This window comes from Mustela putorius, unplaced genomic scaffold (genome assembly GCF_011764305.1).
Source record: "Mustela putorius furo isolate JIRA1106 unplaced genomic scaffold, ASM1176430v1.1 tig00003988_pilon_pilon_pilon, whole genome shotgun sequence".
NCBI lineage: Eukaryota > Metazoa > Chordata > Mammalia > Carnivora > Mustelidae > Mustela > Mustela putorius.
Genome location: NW_025422127.1, coordinates 8,455,455 through 8,475,814, shown reverse-complemented (window position 1 = coordinate 8,475,814; position 20,360 = coordinate 8,455,455). Strand labels below are relative to the sequence as shown.

At 38.8% G+C, this 20,360-nt stretch overlaps 1 protein-coding gene across 2 annotated transcripts in view; it reads left to right on the top strand.

Annotated features, from left to right (window-relative positions):
- The window catches only part of SRGAP1 (SLIT-ROBO Rho GTPase activating protein 1), a 266,482-nt gene that overhangs the window by 185,164 nt on the left and 60,958 nt on the right, over positions 1–20,360 (top strand). For both annotated transcript variants that reach the window (XM_004766598.3, XM_004766597.3), the window contains exons 6-8: positions 30–158; positions 13,372–13,593; positions 15,653–15,754. In XM_004766598.3, the coding sequence (XP_004766655.1) occupies positions 30–158; positions 13,372–13,593; positions 15,653–15,754 (453 nt within the window). The remainder of the gene's footprint in view (positions 1–29; positions 159–13,371; positions 13,594–15,652; positions 15,755–20,360) is intronic.

Here is a 20,360-nt window from a genome sequence, read left to right as displayed (position 1 = left end):
CTCAATACCTGGCTCATCTCCATTTCCAGAGACAAGCAAAGTATTCAGAAAATAAGCTAAAATCGATTAAGGCACGGAATGAGTATCTCCTAACCCTTGAAGCAACCAATGCCTCAGTTTTCAAGTATTATATTCATGATCTTTCAGACTTAATTGACGTAAGTACTTGAAGTTTTTATATTTTCCATATATTTTTAAATTTTTTTTAACTTTTTTTTTTTAAATGATCTCTTCTCCCAACTTGGGGCTCAAAGTAATGACCCTGAGATCAAGAGTTACTCACTTTTCCAACTGAACCAGCCAGGCACCCCTATATCTTCCATCGTAAGATGTAATTAGCAGTAACTATATTTCATTGATTCAAAAACACCCTCCTTATTTCTCAAACCAATGTTATTTTTTATAATACTCAGAAGGAAAAACTGCTGCCAATTAAACCATACATGATACTAAAACACTGTCAACTGTAAGATGCACATGAAAAAATGTGGATCCTATAACCAAAGAAAAGCAAATGATTAGGTTCTGTGAAACTATGAGTTCCTGGTGAACTCAGCTAGGAAAGGACCCACTCATTTTTAAATTATGCAACGGCACAGCCCTAACTGCATTCATTAATTCAAAGTATATTTCTTGGGCCCTACTATTGTTAGGTGCTCAGGCTGTGGAATCATATACAGTTCTTTTTTGTTTAAGTTTTTATTTTAACACTGGTTAGTGAACGTAATAGTGTTATATGAGTTTCAGGAGTATCATGATTGGGAGTTCAGTATCATTCAATACAGCAGCCCTGGCTCATCACAAGTGCCCTCCTTAATCCCCCTCAGCTATTTTACCCATCCGCCCACCCCCAAGCATATACAGAGCTCACCTTCAGGAATGCAAAGTGGAAAAGGCAGATGTTAAGCAAATGACTACAGACATGATAGCTTTGTTCCTGGTTGTGGTAAATACTGTAGGCAAAGTAGAGTAGACTTAAGCCACGTTTATAAATTTATCTAACACTGTACTTTGTCTCCAAGGATATGCTATCAAAAGCAGTAATTGGGCTCATTTAGAACTCTCCAAGCATAGACACCTGGGTGGCTCAGTCCGTTAAGCATCTTCCTTGGGCTCAAATCATGATCTCAGCATCCTGGGATGGAGCCCTGTGTCAGGCTTCCTGCTCAGCAGGGAGCCTGCTTCTCTTCTCCCTCTGCCCCTCCCCTCCCTTCTCTCTTCGCACCTCTCCTCCCTCTTCCCTGCCCCTCTTGCTCCCTTGCCCTTCTCCCCACTGCTTGTGCACTCACGTGCACACGCATTCTCTCTCTCTCTCGCTCTCCCTCTCTCTCAAATAAATGAAAATCTTTAAAAAAAAACAAAAAACAAAAAACCTCCAAGTATATATGTATACTATTACATCCACGCAGTGATTACTGCTTTAACCCTCTGATCAGCGTTTCATTCAGAAAACCTCCAACACTGTAGGACACCGCACAGGTGAAACAGAAATCCCAGTCCAAAAACATCCATCTCTTCAAATAAAAGGAAAAAACTCAGTGTGTTGTAAGAAAAGCACAGAGAAATAATAGAGGTTCAGAGAGATATCTGATGGAAAATGACTCATGTACTGCTTTGTATTGGTTGAGTTCAACAGTTTTAAGATACTGTAAATTTTTTTTTTCTGTGGCTCATAGTATCATAATTTAGATGTATAGTAGGTTAAAGCATTTTTATTTTTATGGTGAATGTTTCATGGATTTAGCTATATTAGAGCCACAGTTTGGGACTTTTGCAAAAGAATTGTTAAATAATGAAATTATTTTTTCATTTATTAACACTGATGTGCCTCTTTTTTGAGTCTAAAAGCAGTTTTATCTCATACTATCATAATTTCTTTATACAGGACCCTTTAATAAATAAAACCAGGGAAAACTTTTTTCTGTTCATTTCGTACAAGTTTTTTAATCAAGTGATTAGTTTTCTTTTAGCTCTGATGAAATGAATTTTTTCTGCTAGACTGCTAGATTTTCTGAGTAAAAATAAACAATTTTTATGACTCCTGTTTTCAATCTTATATTTGTAGGGATTCTGCAAAGTGTATGGAATAAAGGACTAATTCTTTGTAACTAGTTCACTTGGTTATCTTTTGGTTTAGGGCTTATTTTTGGAGTACTTGGCTAGACCCAAGCCAGTTTAACACAAGGAAAAGTCTCTATGTATTGAAAAGCATTTTTGTACCACCTGCAAGGTACCAAGCAATGAATTTGACAGTGGAAATCCAGCAATGAACAAAACAAAGTTCCTGTCTTCAAGGAGTTAATGTCCTACTTGAGGCATCAGCTCATAAACATATTTACATATATACAAACGTTATATAGTAGTGACAATGCTGTAAATAAAAATAAAACCACTATCTGAGGGCTTCTTTTGATGGCATTCAGGAAAAGCCTGATACCTGAGCAGAGAAGTGAGCTGGAGAGCCACATGGCTAGATGGGGAAGGAATCCCGCATGCAGAAGGTGTAGAGGCAGTTGTGTGTTTGGCAAGCTCAAGATGCTCAAGCAGCAGCAAAGCAGGAGACCAGTATGGCCAGAGCAGAGTAAGTGAGGAGGAAGGTTCTGGAAGAGAATGTAGGCAGAAGCCCAGTTATTTAGGGTCTTTTGGACGGGAAAGGGATTTAGATCCTGTCCTAAGTATGGTGAAAAGCCATTGAAGGGTTTTACTCAGGGAAGTGACATCACGTGTTTACATGACAGAGACTCACTCTGGCATCTGGGTGGAAAACAGACTGAGGGAGGTGATGAGTGAAAACAACAAGCTCTATCTAGAGTCTTTTGCAATTGTCCAGACTAGAGACGAGACCTGGGGAAAGTGGTTGGTTGGATTCAAAATACATTGAATAGGAATTTTATATAGTCGGTGAACAGAAGGGTAAACAGACTCCTCAGTTCAGGTCCTAAGTAACTAGGTTAACAGTGGTGCCTTTTCCTGAGGTGGGGACCCTGAGGAGATGTGGGTGAAAGGGTAGGAAGCAGCAGTTCTGTCGCATGCAGTAGGAGTGAGATGCCGTTTGGTCATCTGTGTGGGAGATGACAGTAGCATACTACATACTACTGGCACCTATAGGACGGGATCAGCATTTCAGGAAAGTCATCATCATTGTCATGGATATTCATTGAGCTCTTACTATGTAACAAACAGGTTTCTAAGCATTATCTCATCAAACCATGTGAGGTAAATGCTATTTTCTACACTTGATTAAAGAACTGAGGCTTATATAGGCTGGATAGTTTGTCCAAGGTCACACAGCTAGTAAGCAGTGGGCCTCATACTCAGACTTTTTAACCTCCAAATCTAACTAACTATGATGTAAATAAATAATGCTTAAATGTACAAAGTAATTTTCAATTTTAAGAAAGGATGGACTTTTAAAAGATCAGCCTTAAATTTAAAATGGGAGTAATTCTCAAATAATACTTCATTATGAATTTTAAAAGAAATGGGTTTGTTGTCATATTCAACTGAAATTGAATCCTCGCTTAGTAAAAATTATGCATTCATTAATTCACTTTTAAGGCGGTGAATGTGCACCTTCTAAAATGGCTGCTTACTTTGTGGGAATGTAATTTGCATATATAGTGGTGATCCTAAAAACCATTAAGCTTGACCCTTCCTTGTGAAAAAGAAAGACTGATTATTTTGCAAAGGCAGCTAGAATCCTTTGCTTTGTGAGCTTATTTAACAAAATCACTTTTATAGTGAGCTATCTAATAATAATGGGAAGAGTTGTATCTCTAATGAGAAAAAGTCAAGACGTTTTAATTTTGTTTATTTTTATTTATTTTTTTATTAACATATAATGTATTATTTGCCCCAGGGGTACAGGTCTGTGAATCGTCAGGTTTACACACTTCACAGCACTCACCATAGCACAGACCTTCCCCAATGTCCATTACCCAGCCACCCTTCCCTACCCCCACTACCCCCCAGCAACCCTCAGTTTGTTTTGTGAGATTAAGAGTCTCTTACGGTTTGTCTCCCTCCCATCCCATCTTGTTTCATTTTTTCCTTCCCTACCCCCCCCCCAACCCCGTGCCCTGCCTCTCAGATTCCTCATATCAGAAAGATCATATGATAATAAGACATTTTTAATGCTTAACATTTTATATGTGAAATGAAATGGAAGATAACTAAATGTGTCTTGACTGAATCAAAGCAATATAAATAAGAATTCAAAATGAGACCTCTCTCATTTCCCTTGGTTTCTACTGATGTCAATAATCTGTCTCTTTTCTTACAAATATCCTGGGATAGACTGTGATAAATGGATCTATTGGTATTTAAAAAAAAAAAAAGTAAAATAAATAAATAAAAACAAAAAAATTTTTAAAAGTCATATGAATTTTCCATATGACTTTCCATAGGATTTGTATTTTATTATTTACTTATTTTTTAAAAGATTGTATTTATTTATTTGAGAGAGAGGAAGGGCATGAGCATGAATGGGTGGGAGGGCAGAAGGAGAGGAAGCAGACTCCTACTGAGCAGGGAGCCCCGTGTTGGTCTCAATCCCAGAACCCTGAGATCATGACTTGAGCTGAAGGTAGACATTTGACTGAACCACCCAGGCCCCTAGAATTTGTATTTTAAAACCAGTCTTTTTATTATCACAGAATTAGTACATGTACATTATAGAAAATTAGGGGAAAAATTATAAGCAAAAATGACATGATCACATTCTTACCATCTCAGATCATCACTGTTAACATGTAGACTTTTTTGTGTCCACATACATGTACATCTTTATACCAGAAGAGTATGAAATCATATTTTATATACAGCTTTTTAACCTACTTTTTTCGATCATTGACCCCCATCTTTCCATTTCAGAAAATTTTGAACTCCTCTAATAGCCAGACCATATTCCTATTTATGATCCCCCCAAAAAAAATTTCACAGCTAGTGTGTCTAGACTAGATGAAATTTAGGATCACACATTACATCAGGGTGATGTGTTCCATTAGTCTTTTTTTTTCTCTTTTTTTAATCTAACAAAGTCCCTTGTTGAAGAGTCAGGAACAGTTGTTCCTCAGAACATTTCAGCTTCTGGATTTATCTCTAATTTTTGCCGTGTCAGTTAGCCTGTTTCTCTGTTTCCTGTATTTCCTACAAAGTGAACATTATATAATGATTTGATAAGTTCAAATTAAGCACTTTGCAACAGATCACAGCATAGGCGATGTTGCTGTGTCTTAACCCACCAGTAGTGATGCTAAAATTGGTCACTGGCTTGGATGATGTGACTCTGATTACTCCATCAGATAGTTAACATTTTTGCCCCTTGCAACAAACTGGGTATTCTAAAACTTCTTGAGTGTAGATCCTACGAAATTGGAAATATACTAACTTGGAACTCAAAGCTGACCTTAATTTACCTCAGTCAGCAAAATGCTTTTTTGGAGTACAAATTAATAAGGTACAAGAAGGTCCTGGGTAAATTTTAGTTTGTAGAGTTACAATCTCTTAATTTAAAATCAGGTAGGAAGTGGAACAGAGAGTTTTTTTCACAACAAAAAAGGATGTTTATTATGTCACTTGAAGATGAAATACGAATTTGGGGCAGCTGGGTGGCTTAGTCGGTTGAGTGTTGGACTCTTAATTTCAACTTGGTCGTGGTCTCAGGGTTGTGGGATCAAGCCGGGAGAAGCTCCGTGGGGAGTCTGTTTAAGATTTTCTCTCTCTCTCTCTCTCCCTCTACCCCCACTCACATGCTCTTGCTTTCTCTCTCTCTCTCAAATAAATAAATATTTTTTAAAAAGAATAATTACGCCTTGGTGGCTCAGTGGGTTAAGCCTCTGCCTTTGGTTCAGGTCATGGTCTCAGGATCCTGGGATCAAGCCCCACATTGGACTCTCTGCTCTGTGGGGAGCCTGCTTTCCCCCCCACCTCTGCCTGCCTCTCTGCCTACTTGTGATCTCTCTCTTTGTCAAATAAATAAATAAAATATTTTTAAAAAATAAAAAGAATAAGTACAAATTGTAAGAAATGTATTACAAATATTGGCCAAAGGAAATTTAATTTATTTGGAAGAATAAAAGCATAATTATAAAGAAAAATAGATTGTAGTTTTATAAATCATAGGTTTCACTTCTGTAATCATTATTATCTCCAAAAGTAAGTGCAAAAAAGGCTGTAACTAATTCTGTTTAGAATCGAGATGCATTACAAGCTTTACAACCCAGAAGAAAAACCATGCAGGCAACAAATATTTGTAACTGAATGCTTGATTTGCCAAGAGGACAGTACAGGTATTATTTCCCATAATCCTGGGTGTGCAGTCTAATTCACCATTCTCTATATCTAGAATTCCTCAAACAGCTGGTAATGTAGCCTCTTTCAGTCCAGTTCCACACCTACTTGCCCTCAAAAGGCATTCAGAGAAACAGAGTTCTCAACAGCAGAATTCCATTGGTGCTTTGTCCCAGAGCATCTGCCCAGTGATAATAAAGTATTTATTATATAAATACTATAATAAATATATAGTATAATATGTAAGTATAAAATATAAGTATAATAAAGTACAAATACTTTATTTGTTGTCCTTTTAGTAGGGTTTCACGGTTTCCAGTTACTCCCTGTAAAAGTTTGCAGGTCACTTTAGAGTTTGAAGGATAAATCTTTGTAATTGTTATAGAATACTGCTATAGAATAATCCCCTACTGCAGCTCATTTTCGTGGTGAAGATGTCTGTCATGCATTTTATTAGCCATTTATACAGAATGAAATTGAGATTACATTACATCATATATTCCATGCCGTGTTTACTCTATCATATCTAAGTAATCAGCTGTCCTAAAGCTTTTAGCCTTATCCTTTTGTCTCCAGAGACATGTGTTTAATTAAAAAGCAACTTATTCAGAGTTCAGATTTTTCTTAATTAGTTTGACTTATCCCCATGCATAATGGTATTTCGATTTAGCCATGAAAACCCGCCAAATTGTGATACTGCAGTCCCCATTAGGCCTGAACTCTTATTAGGAAGATGATAGAGAGATCGTGGTAAATGGGTTAAGATAGTGGAGTTATCATGGAAATTGATTTATGTGAGTTTTTATCCCTTTGTGATTGAATGCGTATTTAAAAACTGAAATGAGTTGGATGACTGAAGTAGATGGCTTTAAAAGTTCCTTCCAGTGGAGATGCCATGGGCTTTTGTTAAATGAAAATGCACCCATCTGCTTTCTACCTGCAGCATAGCTCCTCTAAGTTCCATCTTGGCTTGACCTCGGAATGTTGAAAGTGGCCAAAGCGTGATCCTTGGCTTTCCGCCTCTTGGTCCCTTGCCTTAAATACTATGTGATGGCTCCTAGATTTTTATCACCTGTCTTGATCATCGCCCAGGACTTAGATTTGTATGTCCAACTGCCTACTGGACATCTCTACCTATTGGATGTCTAATAGGTACCTTGAACATGTCATATGTCATACGCTCAACTTTTTATACCCATTTGCCCTCATCATTGTCCTCATTTTCCATACACATAACTTCTTCGTAACCATTTTTTACACCTCAGTAAGTGGCACACCTTTCCACCCATTTGTGCAAAGCAAAAACCCAGTTCCCTCATTTCCCACATAGAGACCCATTAGCCAATCCTGTCATCTGTACCTCCTAAACATCCCAGACCTTGCTGTTTCTTGCTGCTTGTACTGTCTCCGAGACAAAGCTCTCCATCTCCTGCCTGTACTTAGCTTTCCGAGATGTCACCCCACTTCCAGTAACACCTTCTAATCAGTAATCCATTCTCTTCTCAAGCAGCCAGTCTATTAAGAAAGATAAACTAGACCTGTCAATCCCGACTTAAAACGCTCCAAAGGCCTACCGTTGTCTTTAGAATAATCTCTAAACTCTTCACCAAGACCCATGTCAACTGCCCACCTGCCACTCTTTGTGATGTGTTCCAGCTTCCTCCTTTAGTTACTGTGTTTTGGCTACATTGGCCTTTCCGTTCCCCAGACGCAGTAAGCTATTTCTTGGGCCTTTCTACTTTTTGTGTAGAACATCCTTCTAGAGCTTTGCCAGACAGAGCCCTTCTCTTCATTCATGTTGCACCCAGCTGCCCTATAAAAAGGAATAACACCCTTTCCCCCAGCACCCCCAGTTTTTCTGTCTTCTCCATAGCATCTACCAGCCAACCTGTTTGTTTGGGCTTGGTTTTATTTCTTCTCTCATCTCCTTTGTGACATGATTCAGAGTAGTTATAGAGATGTGGCCTGGGGAAGAACGCATCTGCTGGCAGCTCCTCTGAGAGAAGCGATTGCCGAAGGGAGTGGGAACAGCATTAGGCCACAGATGATTATTAGTCCTACTCATTGGCTTGGGTATATGCAACCTCTGTTCTCCTCCTGTTTCCTACTTTGTATCCATTTCAGTGTACATTTTGACAGTTTTGTTGCACAAAAGAAACTCACAACAAGTTTGGCTGAATGTTGGTTCGTGGTTACTAAAGCAGCAGTGAGAATTAAATTGTTAGCTCTGCATGGACGATCAGGAACCCAGACATGAGAGCAGGTGTCTAAAGGATGCCGGTAGAATTTTAAACATCCAGTTTAGTCCCTTGAGATGCCCATCTCTCACAAAACAAGTTTGTGGTCTCTGAGGTGAAGCACTTAATAGCTAGAGAGGAAAATAGTAAGGGACAGAGGTAATTTATTCAGAAGAAGTCAGCTTTCTCCATTTGCAGTAAAAGCTGTGAAGTTACCTATTTCTGGCCCTTGGAAAGCCTACCCATGGTTATGTGAAAGCTGTTTTTGCGGTTGTTTGCTTGGGTTGCACTATTACAGAAGAGACCCAAAACAAGGGGTAGATCAAGTCTTTACCCAATGTCCATGGCTCTGGAAGGGTCAAAGCCAAAGCTTAATGTAAAGCCAGAGATGGAACCCAGGACAAAAGATCATGGAAGCCTCTCAGATAGTGGCAGGAATGATGAAGTTAAGAGGGAATACTGCCGCAGAAGAGTTCCCTCCCTTTCCATCCTCATGACAGCTGTTTACTTCCGTAGTCACATGGAGCTTGGGGCTGCCTTCCAGCCACTTCCACAGCTGCCCCGCACATGACATTGGCTATTACTGTTGTGGAAGCACATGTGGGATTTGTTTCCATTGGAGTCCCATCATCTTCACTCCCATCTTGGACCAGCCTTCTACCCAGCAGGACTACTTATGTCATAAGAGTATATGCAAACAAATAAACAAAGGTCATCTCCCTGAACAGCTATGATCATTTTTATGTGACTGAAAAACCACCAAAAATATTTCAGCTGCCCCACAGCCTTTGGAACAAGTCAAAGAATTTGTCACAGTCCTCAAAACCTGAATTTCATCTTTATTTTTGATAGGATTTGCAACCCTTTCGCCTAAAGAAGTTAGCTTACTGTGGCGATTTAGACTAATAACACCTAGTGAGATCTATCTTGGCAGCTGTTAGAATATTAAAAAACAAAACAAAACCAAAAAATGCCCTTCTACTTCCAATACTCTTTCCTTCCCCAGTTTTAATCCATAATTTTATGTACCCATTCAGTTTTTTATCCATTCGGAAGAGGACTGTTTTGTTTTCATAAAATATCTTATTGGTTTCTTATGTATTTTCATCATTAAATGCACTTGGGTTATAACTCAGCTCTGTGCAGAAGCTGGTCTTTCATACTGACATTAATAATTCATAACCTCCATAGAATTACTTTAGGCCTTTTAACCAAGTATCGTGAATCTTAACATAGCGAGTGTCATTTTAGCATCCAGTTCAGAGAAAAGACGATTCTGTGACAGCCTTGCTGTCCCAGGAGACCTTGAATAAAAATTTTATTCGTGTTTCCTTTAAAAGTCCAGGACACTTGAAAAACCTAGAGCATAGAAAACATTGCATATCAGAAGTAACAGAATCATGCTAATTAAGTGGCTTTCCAGACTGATAAGCTCTGTAGGGATCAAAGATGGAAGTTGTCCATCAAGTTCATCACAGAAACCTCCACCTGGGGTATAGCATTCAAGTCCAGAAGACACCTAGGGGGCTCCCTGGACTGGCTACAAAGCCACATGCATACTTCTCCACACCCTATTAGGAAACCACCAGGGAAAGCAGCTACCTTGTTAGGTTCTGTGCCACCAAATCTACCTGGGTGACCTGAGTGTGGAGGCAGGCACAGGACTGTTGGGACTGTGACATTTACTCCCCAAAGAAGCAGCTCTTAGAAATTTGAAGAACAGAGTGATTTAAGTCCGGGAATAATAAAAACAGCCTGTGTTTTTTCCTACTTCAATTAGGTAGTTAGGGTTGAATTTCTTCCACCCCCCCCCCCTTTTTCCTTTGTTCTTCCTCTCTTTCTTCCTTTCTAAGCTGAAAAGAGACTCATTTTAGAGGGGGGCCTTTTCTCTAGGTTGTTTCTTTCCTTAGTATTAATTTTCTATGTACTCCCATTGGGATCCAGTACTCATAAAATAAATCAGTTTATGTGATCTCCTTCATTTTTATCAAGCCAAACCTGTCTTCTTTTGGAGTAGTGGGGTGTTCTGAAGCACAAGTACATTTCAAAGAAACTAGGCCATTTCCTTTACCCATTCGTGTTTGCACAAGACGAGGTATTACTGGAAGGTGGAATGATTCAGGCCCTCTGTCGTATATAAAATGGCTACATGGAACCTTTATGAATTTTGAGGAGCAAATGAAATAAAAGAGGACTTTGCTCATCTGAGCCTAAAATTTTTTAATTAACTCGAAATTATTCTGTGTATGCAAGTGCAGCTGATTCCACTCAAAATGTACCAATGATGAGACTTCCATTTCACAATTGTATTTTGCTTGTATTTGTAATTGTGATAAGGCAGCTTCTTTCTGCTTTTTTAAATCAAATAATACTTACTCACCTTGATTCTCTTGCCCACTCTGAGAAATAGCACTCCCAGTGGACAGGGTTTGGGGATCTTTTTTTTTTTTTTTTTAAAGATTTTATTTATTTATTTGACAGACAGAGATCACAAGTAGGCAGAGAGGCAGGCAGAGAGAGAGAGAGGGAAGCAGGCTCCCTGCTGAGCAGAGAGCCCGATGCGGGACTCGATCCCAGGACCCTGAGATCATGACCCGAGCCAAAGGCAGCGGCTTAACCCACTGAGCCACCCAGGTGCCCCGTGGGATCTTTTTTTAATTGATGTTTTAGTGTGGTGCTTCTCAAACTTTAATGTGCATATAAACACCTATGGATTTTTTTTTTTTTTAACTTCAGATTCTAATTCAGGAGGTCAGGGCTGAGGCCCAAGATTCTTCATTTCTAGCAAGTTCTAGGTGATGCTAATGGTCTACAGACCACACTTTGAATAGCAAGATTTTAGAATATCTCTATAGAAAAAGTCCCAAATTTAATAATTCTGAAATTGGAGGATGAGGGTAGAATTGAATCTGTGCCTTCTTAAAGGCCATTCTGATGGTTCCTGTCCTGGTCGGTGTGTCCTTTGTACTGAGATTACTTCCTTTGTGCCCCTCTACAATGTCTTAGCAGGAAAGTAATGAACAACTTATATGCAAATTCCTTGCAAATGGAGGTTGTGTTTTACTGTATTCCAGTCTTCATATTCCTGGAGCCTAGCAAATTTCCAGGTACCTAATAGATGGCCAATTAGTGGGTCGAACTGAATCAAATTGAATTGATTGAATTGCATTAGAACAATATAGGGATACCTTTATAGACCACTTCCTCTTTAAAAAATTTATATTATATCTATGTAGAAATGTAAAATTCTTTCAGTAATTTATAACTGACCAGTACCCAGAGTTCTATTATTTCAGTTATATTCTCTTAAAATGCAACATGAAAAAGATAAATGCAAATACAAATAAGAGGTAATGAAAATTTAAGAATCCCAAAATTCTATCTCCAGTGAAAGGACTTTGGCAGTCGTTTCTTATGAATTTTTTTCTAGGATAAGAAAGAAGACATTATTCCTGAACTTTTTTGGCAGATTCAAACCTGTTCTTCTCACTTCTGAAAGAGTACAGATTATTATGGAGTCCTCAGTAAATTATACAAATCCAAAATATCACAGTTATTGTGTTTACATCCTACAAAGATTTCAATTAATCATAGTCTCAATAAGCATGAACAAATTTAAATGCTATTTTTTTCATTATTTCCTTTCAGTATTTTGTTTTGCCTCTTTTATTTTTTGACAGGTTTCTTGAGATATTATTCATATACCATATAGTTCATTCATTAAAAAATCTGCAGTTGGCTTTTAGCATATTCAAATTTGTGTAGCCATCACCATGATCTATTACAGAACATTTTCATTACTCCAAAAAGAAATCCCATAACCCTTAGTCACCACCCTCCAGGTCCTCCATCCCCTAGCAACCACTAATCTACCTTCTATCTCTATAGATTTACCTATTCTGGACATTTCCTATAAGTTGAATCCTACAAGGTGTGGTCCCTGGGGGCTGGTTTCTTTCACTTAACATTTTGAGTTTCAAGGTTGATCCTACATGTCGTAGCATGTATCCTCACTCCCTTCTTGTTACGACCAGATAACATTTCATTTTGTTTACTTATTAATTGGACATTTAGATTGTTTCTGCTTTTCAGCTATTAGTAATAATGCTGTTATAAACACGCATGTACAAGTTTTTTTGTGTGAAAATTTGTTTTTATTTTCCTTGTATATATTACTAGGAATGGAACTGCCAAGTCATATGCTAACTCTGTGTTTCACTCTCTGATGAACTGCCAGACTTTTCCAAAGAGGCTACAATATTTCACATTCCCATTAGCAGCATATAAAAGATTCCAATTTCCCATATCCTCCTCAATGCCTGTTATCTGTCATCTTTATTAAAACCCTACTAGTGGGTGTGAAGTGGTTTTAATTTGCTTTTCCCTGAGGACTAATGATGTTGAGCATCATTCCATGTGCTTGTTGACCATTCGTATATAATTTTGGGGAAATGTCTGTCCAATTCCATTGCTCATTTTTTAGTTACACTATTTGTCTTTTCATTATTGAGTTGTAGGATTTATTTATATATTCTAAATACAAATTTTTTTAAATCAAATACATGGCTTACAAAAAATCTCCCATTCTGTGGGTTATCTTTTTACTTGATAGTGCCCTTGAAGCACAAAAGTCTTCAAATTTTATGAAATCTAATTTATTTTTTCTTTTTTTTTTTACTTGTACTTTTGATGCCTTATCCAAGAAACCAATACCTAATGCAAGATCATGAAGGTTTACCCTATGTTTTCTTCTAAGAATTTTATAGTTGTTGCTGTCACGTGTAGGTCTTTGATCCATTTTGAGTTAATTTTTATATATGGTATTTGTTTTATTTTTTTTAAGTGCTGTGATCTTGGCTACCATGCAAGTCTGAACAGAGCCCTGAGAACATATCTCTCTGCAGAGTATAATCTTGAAACTTCCAGACATGAAGGTTTAGACATTATTGAGAATGCAGTTGACAATTTGGAGCCCAGGAGCGATAAGCAGAGATTCATGGAGATGTACCCTGCCGCATTCTGTCCACCAATGAAATTCGAGTTTCAGTCTCACATGGGTGATGAGGTCAGTAATTGATTGTTTCAAAACTAATGAATTGTCCTTCATTATATTAGTTAGTTACTCTTCACCTGCTTCAACCTAAGAGTTGTCAGAATTCCCAGTTGTGTTCTCTCCCCTGCCTTTGTTTGGGATCTTAGCTAGTTATATCCTCAGATCAGCCACCACCACCTTCCCCTGCCCCATCCCACCCCATCCCCAGGTGCAATCACTTTTTAAAGCAAGGATCTAGCACTCAGATGCCCGCATTGGCCAACCCTATGGACAAACTCATTTGTAAGCACTACACTGTCTCAGGATAGTTAGTCCTTCCTCCACCTGTAGACATTCAGATCTAAATTCAAAAGGAAATATTTTGCTGGCCCAGTAGAATCTCTCTGAAGACTTCTGATAATCTTCATTTAAAGAATGATCATAATTAAAGAATCATTATAAGGAATCATTATTTAAAGAAAAATAATTATAAATGACAGGAGCATGGGAGAGAGGGAGGAAAATGCAGAACATGTTTTTTAAGACTCCAGTTGTCTCCAAACTGGTAAAATGAGCATTAGAAATGATATAGCTCAGGTTCTTTATATGAATTTAGCTTTCTGTCCTATTTTACCCAGAGAAGAATATCCATTTGGCTGTGTACGAGTGGCAGTGCTATATTTTATTGTCTGCAGCCAGGAAAGCAAGAAGAACCAATTAATGAGCAGGCTAGCTAGCACTTGGTCTTCCAGCTGTGAAAAACAATACTCATAGATTAAAAACTCAGTATTAGCTTATTGTGGTGACAGTGTGTTTTTAAAAATAGATATAATAGCAACGACAGATTCCTTTATTGTCATATTTTTTCTGAGACACCTAGTATTAAGATTTGTAAGATAGGCGTGTGCCTGCTGTATTTCTAACCCAATTTTATATTTGCTTGATCTGATAGAGTAAATCACTCAATAAAAAATAGTAAGCAGTTTTTATGCAAAGAGCATGTGAATTTGAGAGGCAGGTGGCTTACCCCACCCAAAGTTATGTTTCCAAAACTAAAGGACTACTGTTATAATGTTTCAGTTATGGATATGTCAAACATAGAAGGATAAAATAGCACAGAGAAGTGATTGGGTTAGCAGTTTTTCATTTTGCTTTCTTTCCTTTTTTTTTTTTTTTTTTACTATTATTATTTTTAATAAAGTGAGTCAGTTGCCCCTTTTTCTATGGCCGGTTCTGCCAGGGAGCAGCGGTCTCTGTAATGTTTTGGGGATTCCATAAAAGGAAACCCCCATGTGCCAAGAGCATTTCTGTGACAAGGAAAATGAAAAGAAACTTCATTTCTGGTACAATTTTAATATAACTAAATATAATATAATTAAAAGGCTCTAATTTTGACCTTAACCATTATTGAGATCAGAGCCAAAATATGTTTCTGCTACAGACTGCAAGAAGTAGCACTTCACATTCATGGTGAATCCCATGATTTGGCCGATACTGGTAAGGCAAGCCATGGTTGAAAGATGCTAATAGTGACATTTCCTGAGTCTTTACTCTATTCCAGGCAGTATTCTAAGTACTCTGTACATGAGCTTATTTCATCCCTGCAAGGACCCCATGGTGTAGGAAATGTTAGTTTCCCCTTTTCACAGAGAAGGAAGCTGAGGGCGAGTAAGCTACCTCCATCCCCTCTGACTGCAGTCAGGCTCTGCCACCTCCCCTCCTTTTGCCTGTGTGGTTCACGTGGGTCCTCCTTTGCACTCTGCCCCGCAGTCATTCTGAATTCCACCAGTGAGACGTCAGCATCAGAGCTCCCTCTCCAGCAACTGGCCCATTCTTAGATCTCGAGAAGCTTCCCGCAGCTGCCGTCTTCCCCTGTGGTATCCAGGCCACACAGCTGCGCTCCACTTTCGCCACTCGTGTAGCAAGTCCGTATTTAACACCGAAGTTTTGAGGCAGCTCTTCGGGGTAAAGATGTCCCTGGAATCTAGAGGGGATCTGTGTGACTCAGGCAGCATCTAAGTAGGAAACCCATGCCTCTAGAGGCCAGCTCGATGGCCCTGTTGTAACTGTGGTTTCTGATTCCCCCGACCAGGTTTGTCAGGTCAGCGCCCAGCAGCCGGTCCAGGCAGAGCTCATGCTCAGGTACCAGCAGCTGCAGTCCCGACTGGCCACGCTCAAAATCGAGAATGAGGAGGTGAGCACGCTTTCTCCCCCACAAGTAATCTGATTCTAACGTGCACTGGAAGACGTTGTCACATGACCTAGGCATACTGAACATTCCCAACGCAATCTCTTCATCATGCATTTTCAGCTGGTTCCTAAAATACCCCTTGTCACAGATGAAGATTCTATAATATACCAGCAAAGTTTCTATATTATACCAGAGATGAAACCTTTACCAGGGATTCACTACATACACACGTAAACACACCTTTTCTTTTTAAATTTGTAATTTGTACTGAAAACAGTTCCCCTAAATGATCAAATTCAATATATGTGTCCAAGAATACACAATAGTGTGGAAATAAAACTTGACTGACATGTTAATTTAATCCTAACTTCTGAAATGAGTAAATTTCTTTGCTTTTTTATATTATTTAGATTTTTGGTACTAAGCATGGCATTACTGATAAAATAGTACAAAAATCATATTTTAAAAGCATACTTGAATGAGAATAGGAAACTGTTTATTTGCTGATATTAGAGGCTTTAGGTGAATAGAACATAAAATGTGGAGTAAATATATGTTGAGCCAGAAAGCAGTCATACAGTTCAGCTGCCTGTTTCTGAAATTAATTTAATTGGATCCATGATCTCCTTCAATAAAATATACCAAAAATGTTTCTAAGGCTCTCAGTCATCACCTATAAGAACCCAAATCAAACTCAAGATTGAAAGTTTACTTACTGGTCAATGTTTGCATAGCCTCGGGCATAATGGAATCTGTATTCTGATGATATTATCAGGAATCTCTCTTTCCATGATTTTGAAATTATATCTTCACATGTGCTTTCCCTCATCCCGGGATAGCCCAAACTACATGGTCCCTATAACTTGCTGTCTCACCCCAGCCCAGGGTCTTTATCTCTGAACTAGGATCCTTTATTGGCCTGACCTCAGTCATGGGTACTTTCCAGACCAGCCATTACATGCAAGAAGTGGAGCTTTTTCATGGATCAGCGTAGAGCCCTTTGACTGACAGCTCCAACAGAAATATGTAATTCTAGAGATAATTCCTGAAAGGAAGGAATGTGGGACAGAAAAAGAAAACAATAACAATAAGTCACCTTGAGGAAGTAAATTAACCAGAATGCACTTTTTTGGTACCCTCTTTTATTTTAATCCCATGGGATGTTGTGAACTCTATGAACATGTGTTTGGTTCTGTTAAAAAAAACAAACAGTGATGTGTTTCTAGACCAGTCTAGTTTGGTCAAAATCCATTGCAGCTTTCTGGCTTCCATTCTTTCTAGCAGAACCAAACCAGCCCTCTTCCACACATGTGTATTTAAGATGCAACCATGTGATTAAGACTTCAGTCGTTGTGTAAAGTCTCACAGATGAGCCTTTCCAAAGGAAAGCTATTGCTCTTCTGGAGGTGTTTTCGAGCTTAGGGTTTTGGCGAGGCATCACCAAACACTTGCCTGGTGCAGTTTACTGGATCCTAATAGATCTACAGTTTGTACATGTAGTGAATTCCAATTTGTGTGTGTGTGTGTGTAGCCTTCTGCTGTTTTACTTGGAAACAGTCTTTAAACTCTAGGAAAATAATGTGTTCTACACAAGGTCAAAACTGGCAGCCCACAGACCTGTTTTGTTTGGCTCCCACAGTTTTGGCCTGTTGAAAATGAGCAAGTCTGGTGACTCTGACCTTGCATTGCCTCACGAAGGGAAGAGTGGGATATTTGAATTCTACTTTGCCATAGTCATTCAGCTCCCAATTTTCTTACATTGGACTCTTCCATTTCTGTTGCCTGTCTGGCCTCTGCAGGCCTTTGAGGTTTTGACCTTTAATGTATGCTCTTTGGGGCATATTGTAGAGAAGCATTGTCCTTATAAACTTGATTGGTGGCAAACAGTGCTTTCTGAGGGTTAAAAGCATTTCTCATAGAAACAAATGAATTAGATTGTCCTGACTTTTCCAGTGAGCATGACTGGTGGTTTATGATTGGTTGGATATGGGACTAATGCACTGTCATAGAATGGGATTCCCAACGAAAGGAAGATTTAAGTTGGATTTTTGACAATCAGTAGATTTCCATTGATAGAGAAGGAGGAAAAGTTGTTTCAGTGTATTTCAAAATGTCCTGGAAGAACCTTGATTTCCCAGAGGAATTTGGTCATCATCCAGGCTTATGCTTGAGGATAAGACAAAGGTGAAGCTGAAGTCAGATGACAAGAGACTTTGGGAGCCAACTAAGGGATTTTGACACTGTTAGGCAGTTCATTTCAGTACAATAAATATTTGTTCATCAACTTCTACGCTCCACATATTTTGCCAGGTGTGGGGAGTACAGAGATGAATGTCACAGTTCGCATCTGTCTTGCATGAGAGCCAGACTATAACAAGTTATTTATATAATACAAAAAATAAGGGAGGTATCTTGGGAAGAAAACAGCAATCATTGCTGATTTAGAGTCCTTTATAGCGCTCTTCTTTACCATAAATAATTTGCCTCTGATCCTCCGCTGATAGAGGTCAGAAAATTGACACATTGCTCTCAAACCAAAATATACAATGAAAGAAGCATGTCTCTGCCTCTGCACAGACAGATACACATAAAGACCAAAATTCACTGGGAAAGAGTTCAGTTAACTAAAAATAATTACGACTTCTCTGTGAAAAGATAAAAGTTGAAAGAGAACTTCATCCAAGTTTACAAAAAGTGAGGACAGGGCAGCTAAATAGAACATGAACGTTTTCACCAAATCTTAAACAACTACACATAATGGGCATGATTTGAAACTGTGGGAAGCTGTTTCAGAAGGCAAATTCCATGCTAAAAACCTACACACCATGGATAAATTTTGTTTGCTCTAAAGTGCTTGATTTTTAAAAATTAGTAGCTGTCATTTCAAAAATTAGAAGTTTTTAAAATCTGTTTCCAGTTTCTAAACAATTAGAAAGCCTGATCATACTAGACCTGCATTTCTGCAGGAGGATATCTGGCTGGAGCTGAGATGCTGTGTTTAGACACAGAGCATGTGCTTCTTGTTTGCCATGCTCCCCACTCAGCCCACTTGCCTTATTTCCATTACTTCCTTGGCCCTTGAAGACATTTGAGTTTGCAGCACCGACCTTAGAACAAAGAGCAGTAAGCGTTTATGAAATGACCTCAGTATACTCGCACGTAGTAGAAGCTGAATGAAGCTTCAAAAAGGTTGTCATTGAATCTGGGGTGATTTATAATCAGATTATAAGAAACAGATTTATATTTATATTATAAACAGATTTATAATGGATTGTTGTCTCCTCACAACTTCACATTTGCCTATTTGGCCTTTTGAAATGAGCTTTCAGTTTCAGTGTGCTGCCTGCTCACATCACTGTACCTCACTCCTGATCATTTCAGCCTCCCATCGGCCGGCCGGCCAACACACGTTTATTAGTGCCCACTGTGGGTTGTACACATAGTCAGAGCAGAGCCTGCTGCCCACACAAGTTTACTTCCATTTTTTTTGTTTTCTTTTTCTTTTTTATAAGTTTGGCTTTTTTATTTAGAACATTAGTAAACATTCCTTTTAAAGACAACACTTGGAAAGCACCCTACAGCTAAATAATCACTGATATCTTTCTCACTATAAATATTCTCCACGTTTGTTTCCATCTAATGTTGCATGGTCTTGCACACATTCTTCACGTTTGCTTTTAATCTTTGTTACAGGGATTTCAGCTTGGGGTTCCTTCCCTCTGCTCCTTTCTTTCCAAGCTAGCTCTGGAGTGATTCCCCCAGAGCTGGGGGTCATCTTCACAGTTGGATTGATGAGCCTTCAAGGATGACTAGGACTGTGTAATGTTCATGGCACAGTGTCATAAAATAATGTGTGTGTTAGAGGTTGGCTTGTGTCCCCCCAAAATGTATATGTTGAAGTACTAACCCCAGTACTTTAGAATAGACCTTTATTTGAACACTAGGGTCTTCAGAGAGGTAAAGTGAGGTCATTCGAGTGGGCCTTCATCCAGTGTGATCAGCGTCCTTGTCAAAAAAGAAAGTTGGCCCACACAGACAGAGGAGGCCATGTGAAGAGACACGGAAGACGGCCGTCTGCAGGCCAAGGATGCGAGCCTGGAACAGACTTTCCCTCATGGCACTAGAGAGGAAGCAGCACTTTGCTCTCAGACTTTTGACCTGTAGGACAATGAACTGCAATCGTTGCGGCCCCCAGCATGTGGTACTTCGTTCTGGCAGCCCTGGGAAACGAATACAGTATGTTTAAAGAATAAAATCAAAACAACCGTTTTGTTTTTTCCAGTGATCATAATGTCCTGTGAGTAAAAGGGCCAAAGAGCTGGTCTGCAGCCGCCTACAAAAGTCACCTCTTGTCTGTCACTCATTTTGATTCTCAGCACATGGGCATTCCTCTCCAGTGCTGTACATTCTTCGGGTTTTTCATAAATGCCTTGTCATGTTTTTGGCCTCTCCTACCAAAGCTAACTGCGTTTTCCTGCTGCTAATAGGGAGTCATTACAAACCTCATATTAGCTGTTTCGTAGTTGCCTCATTATATTCCCTCCTTGTGGTTTATTAACATGACTTCTGTTTCAGAAGCTGGTGTTATTCTTCATCGAGAACATCCCAT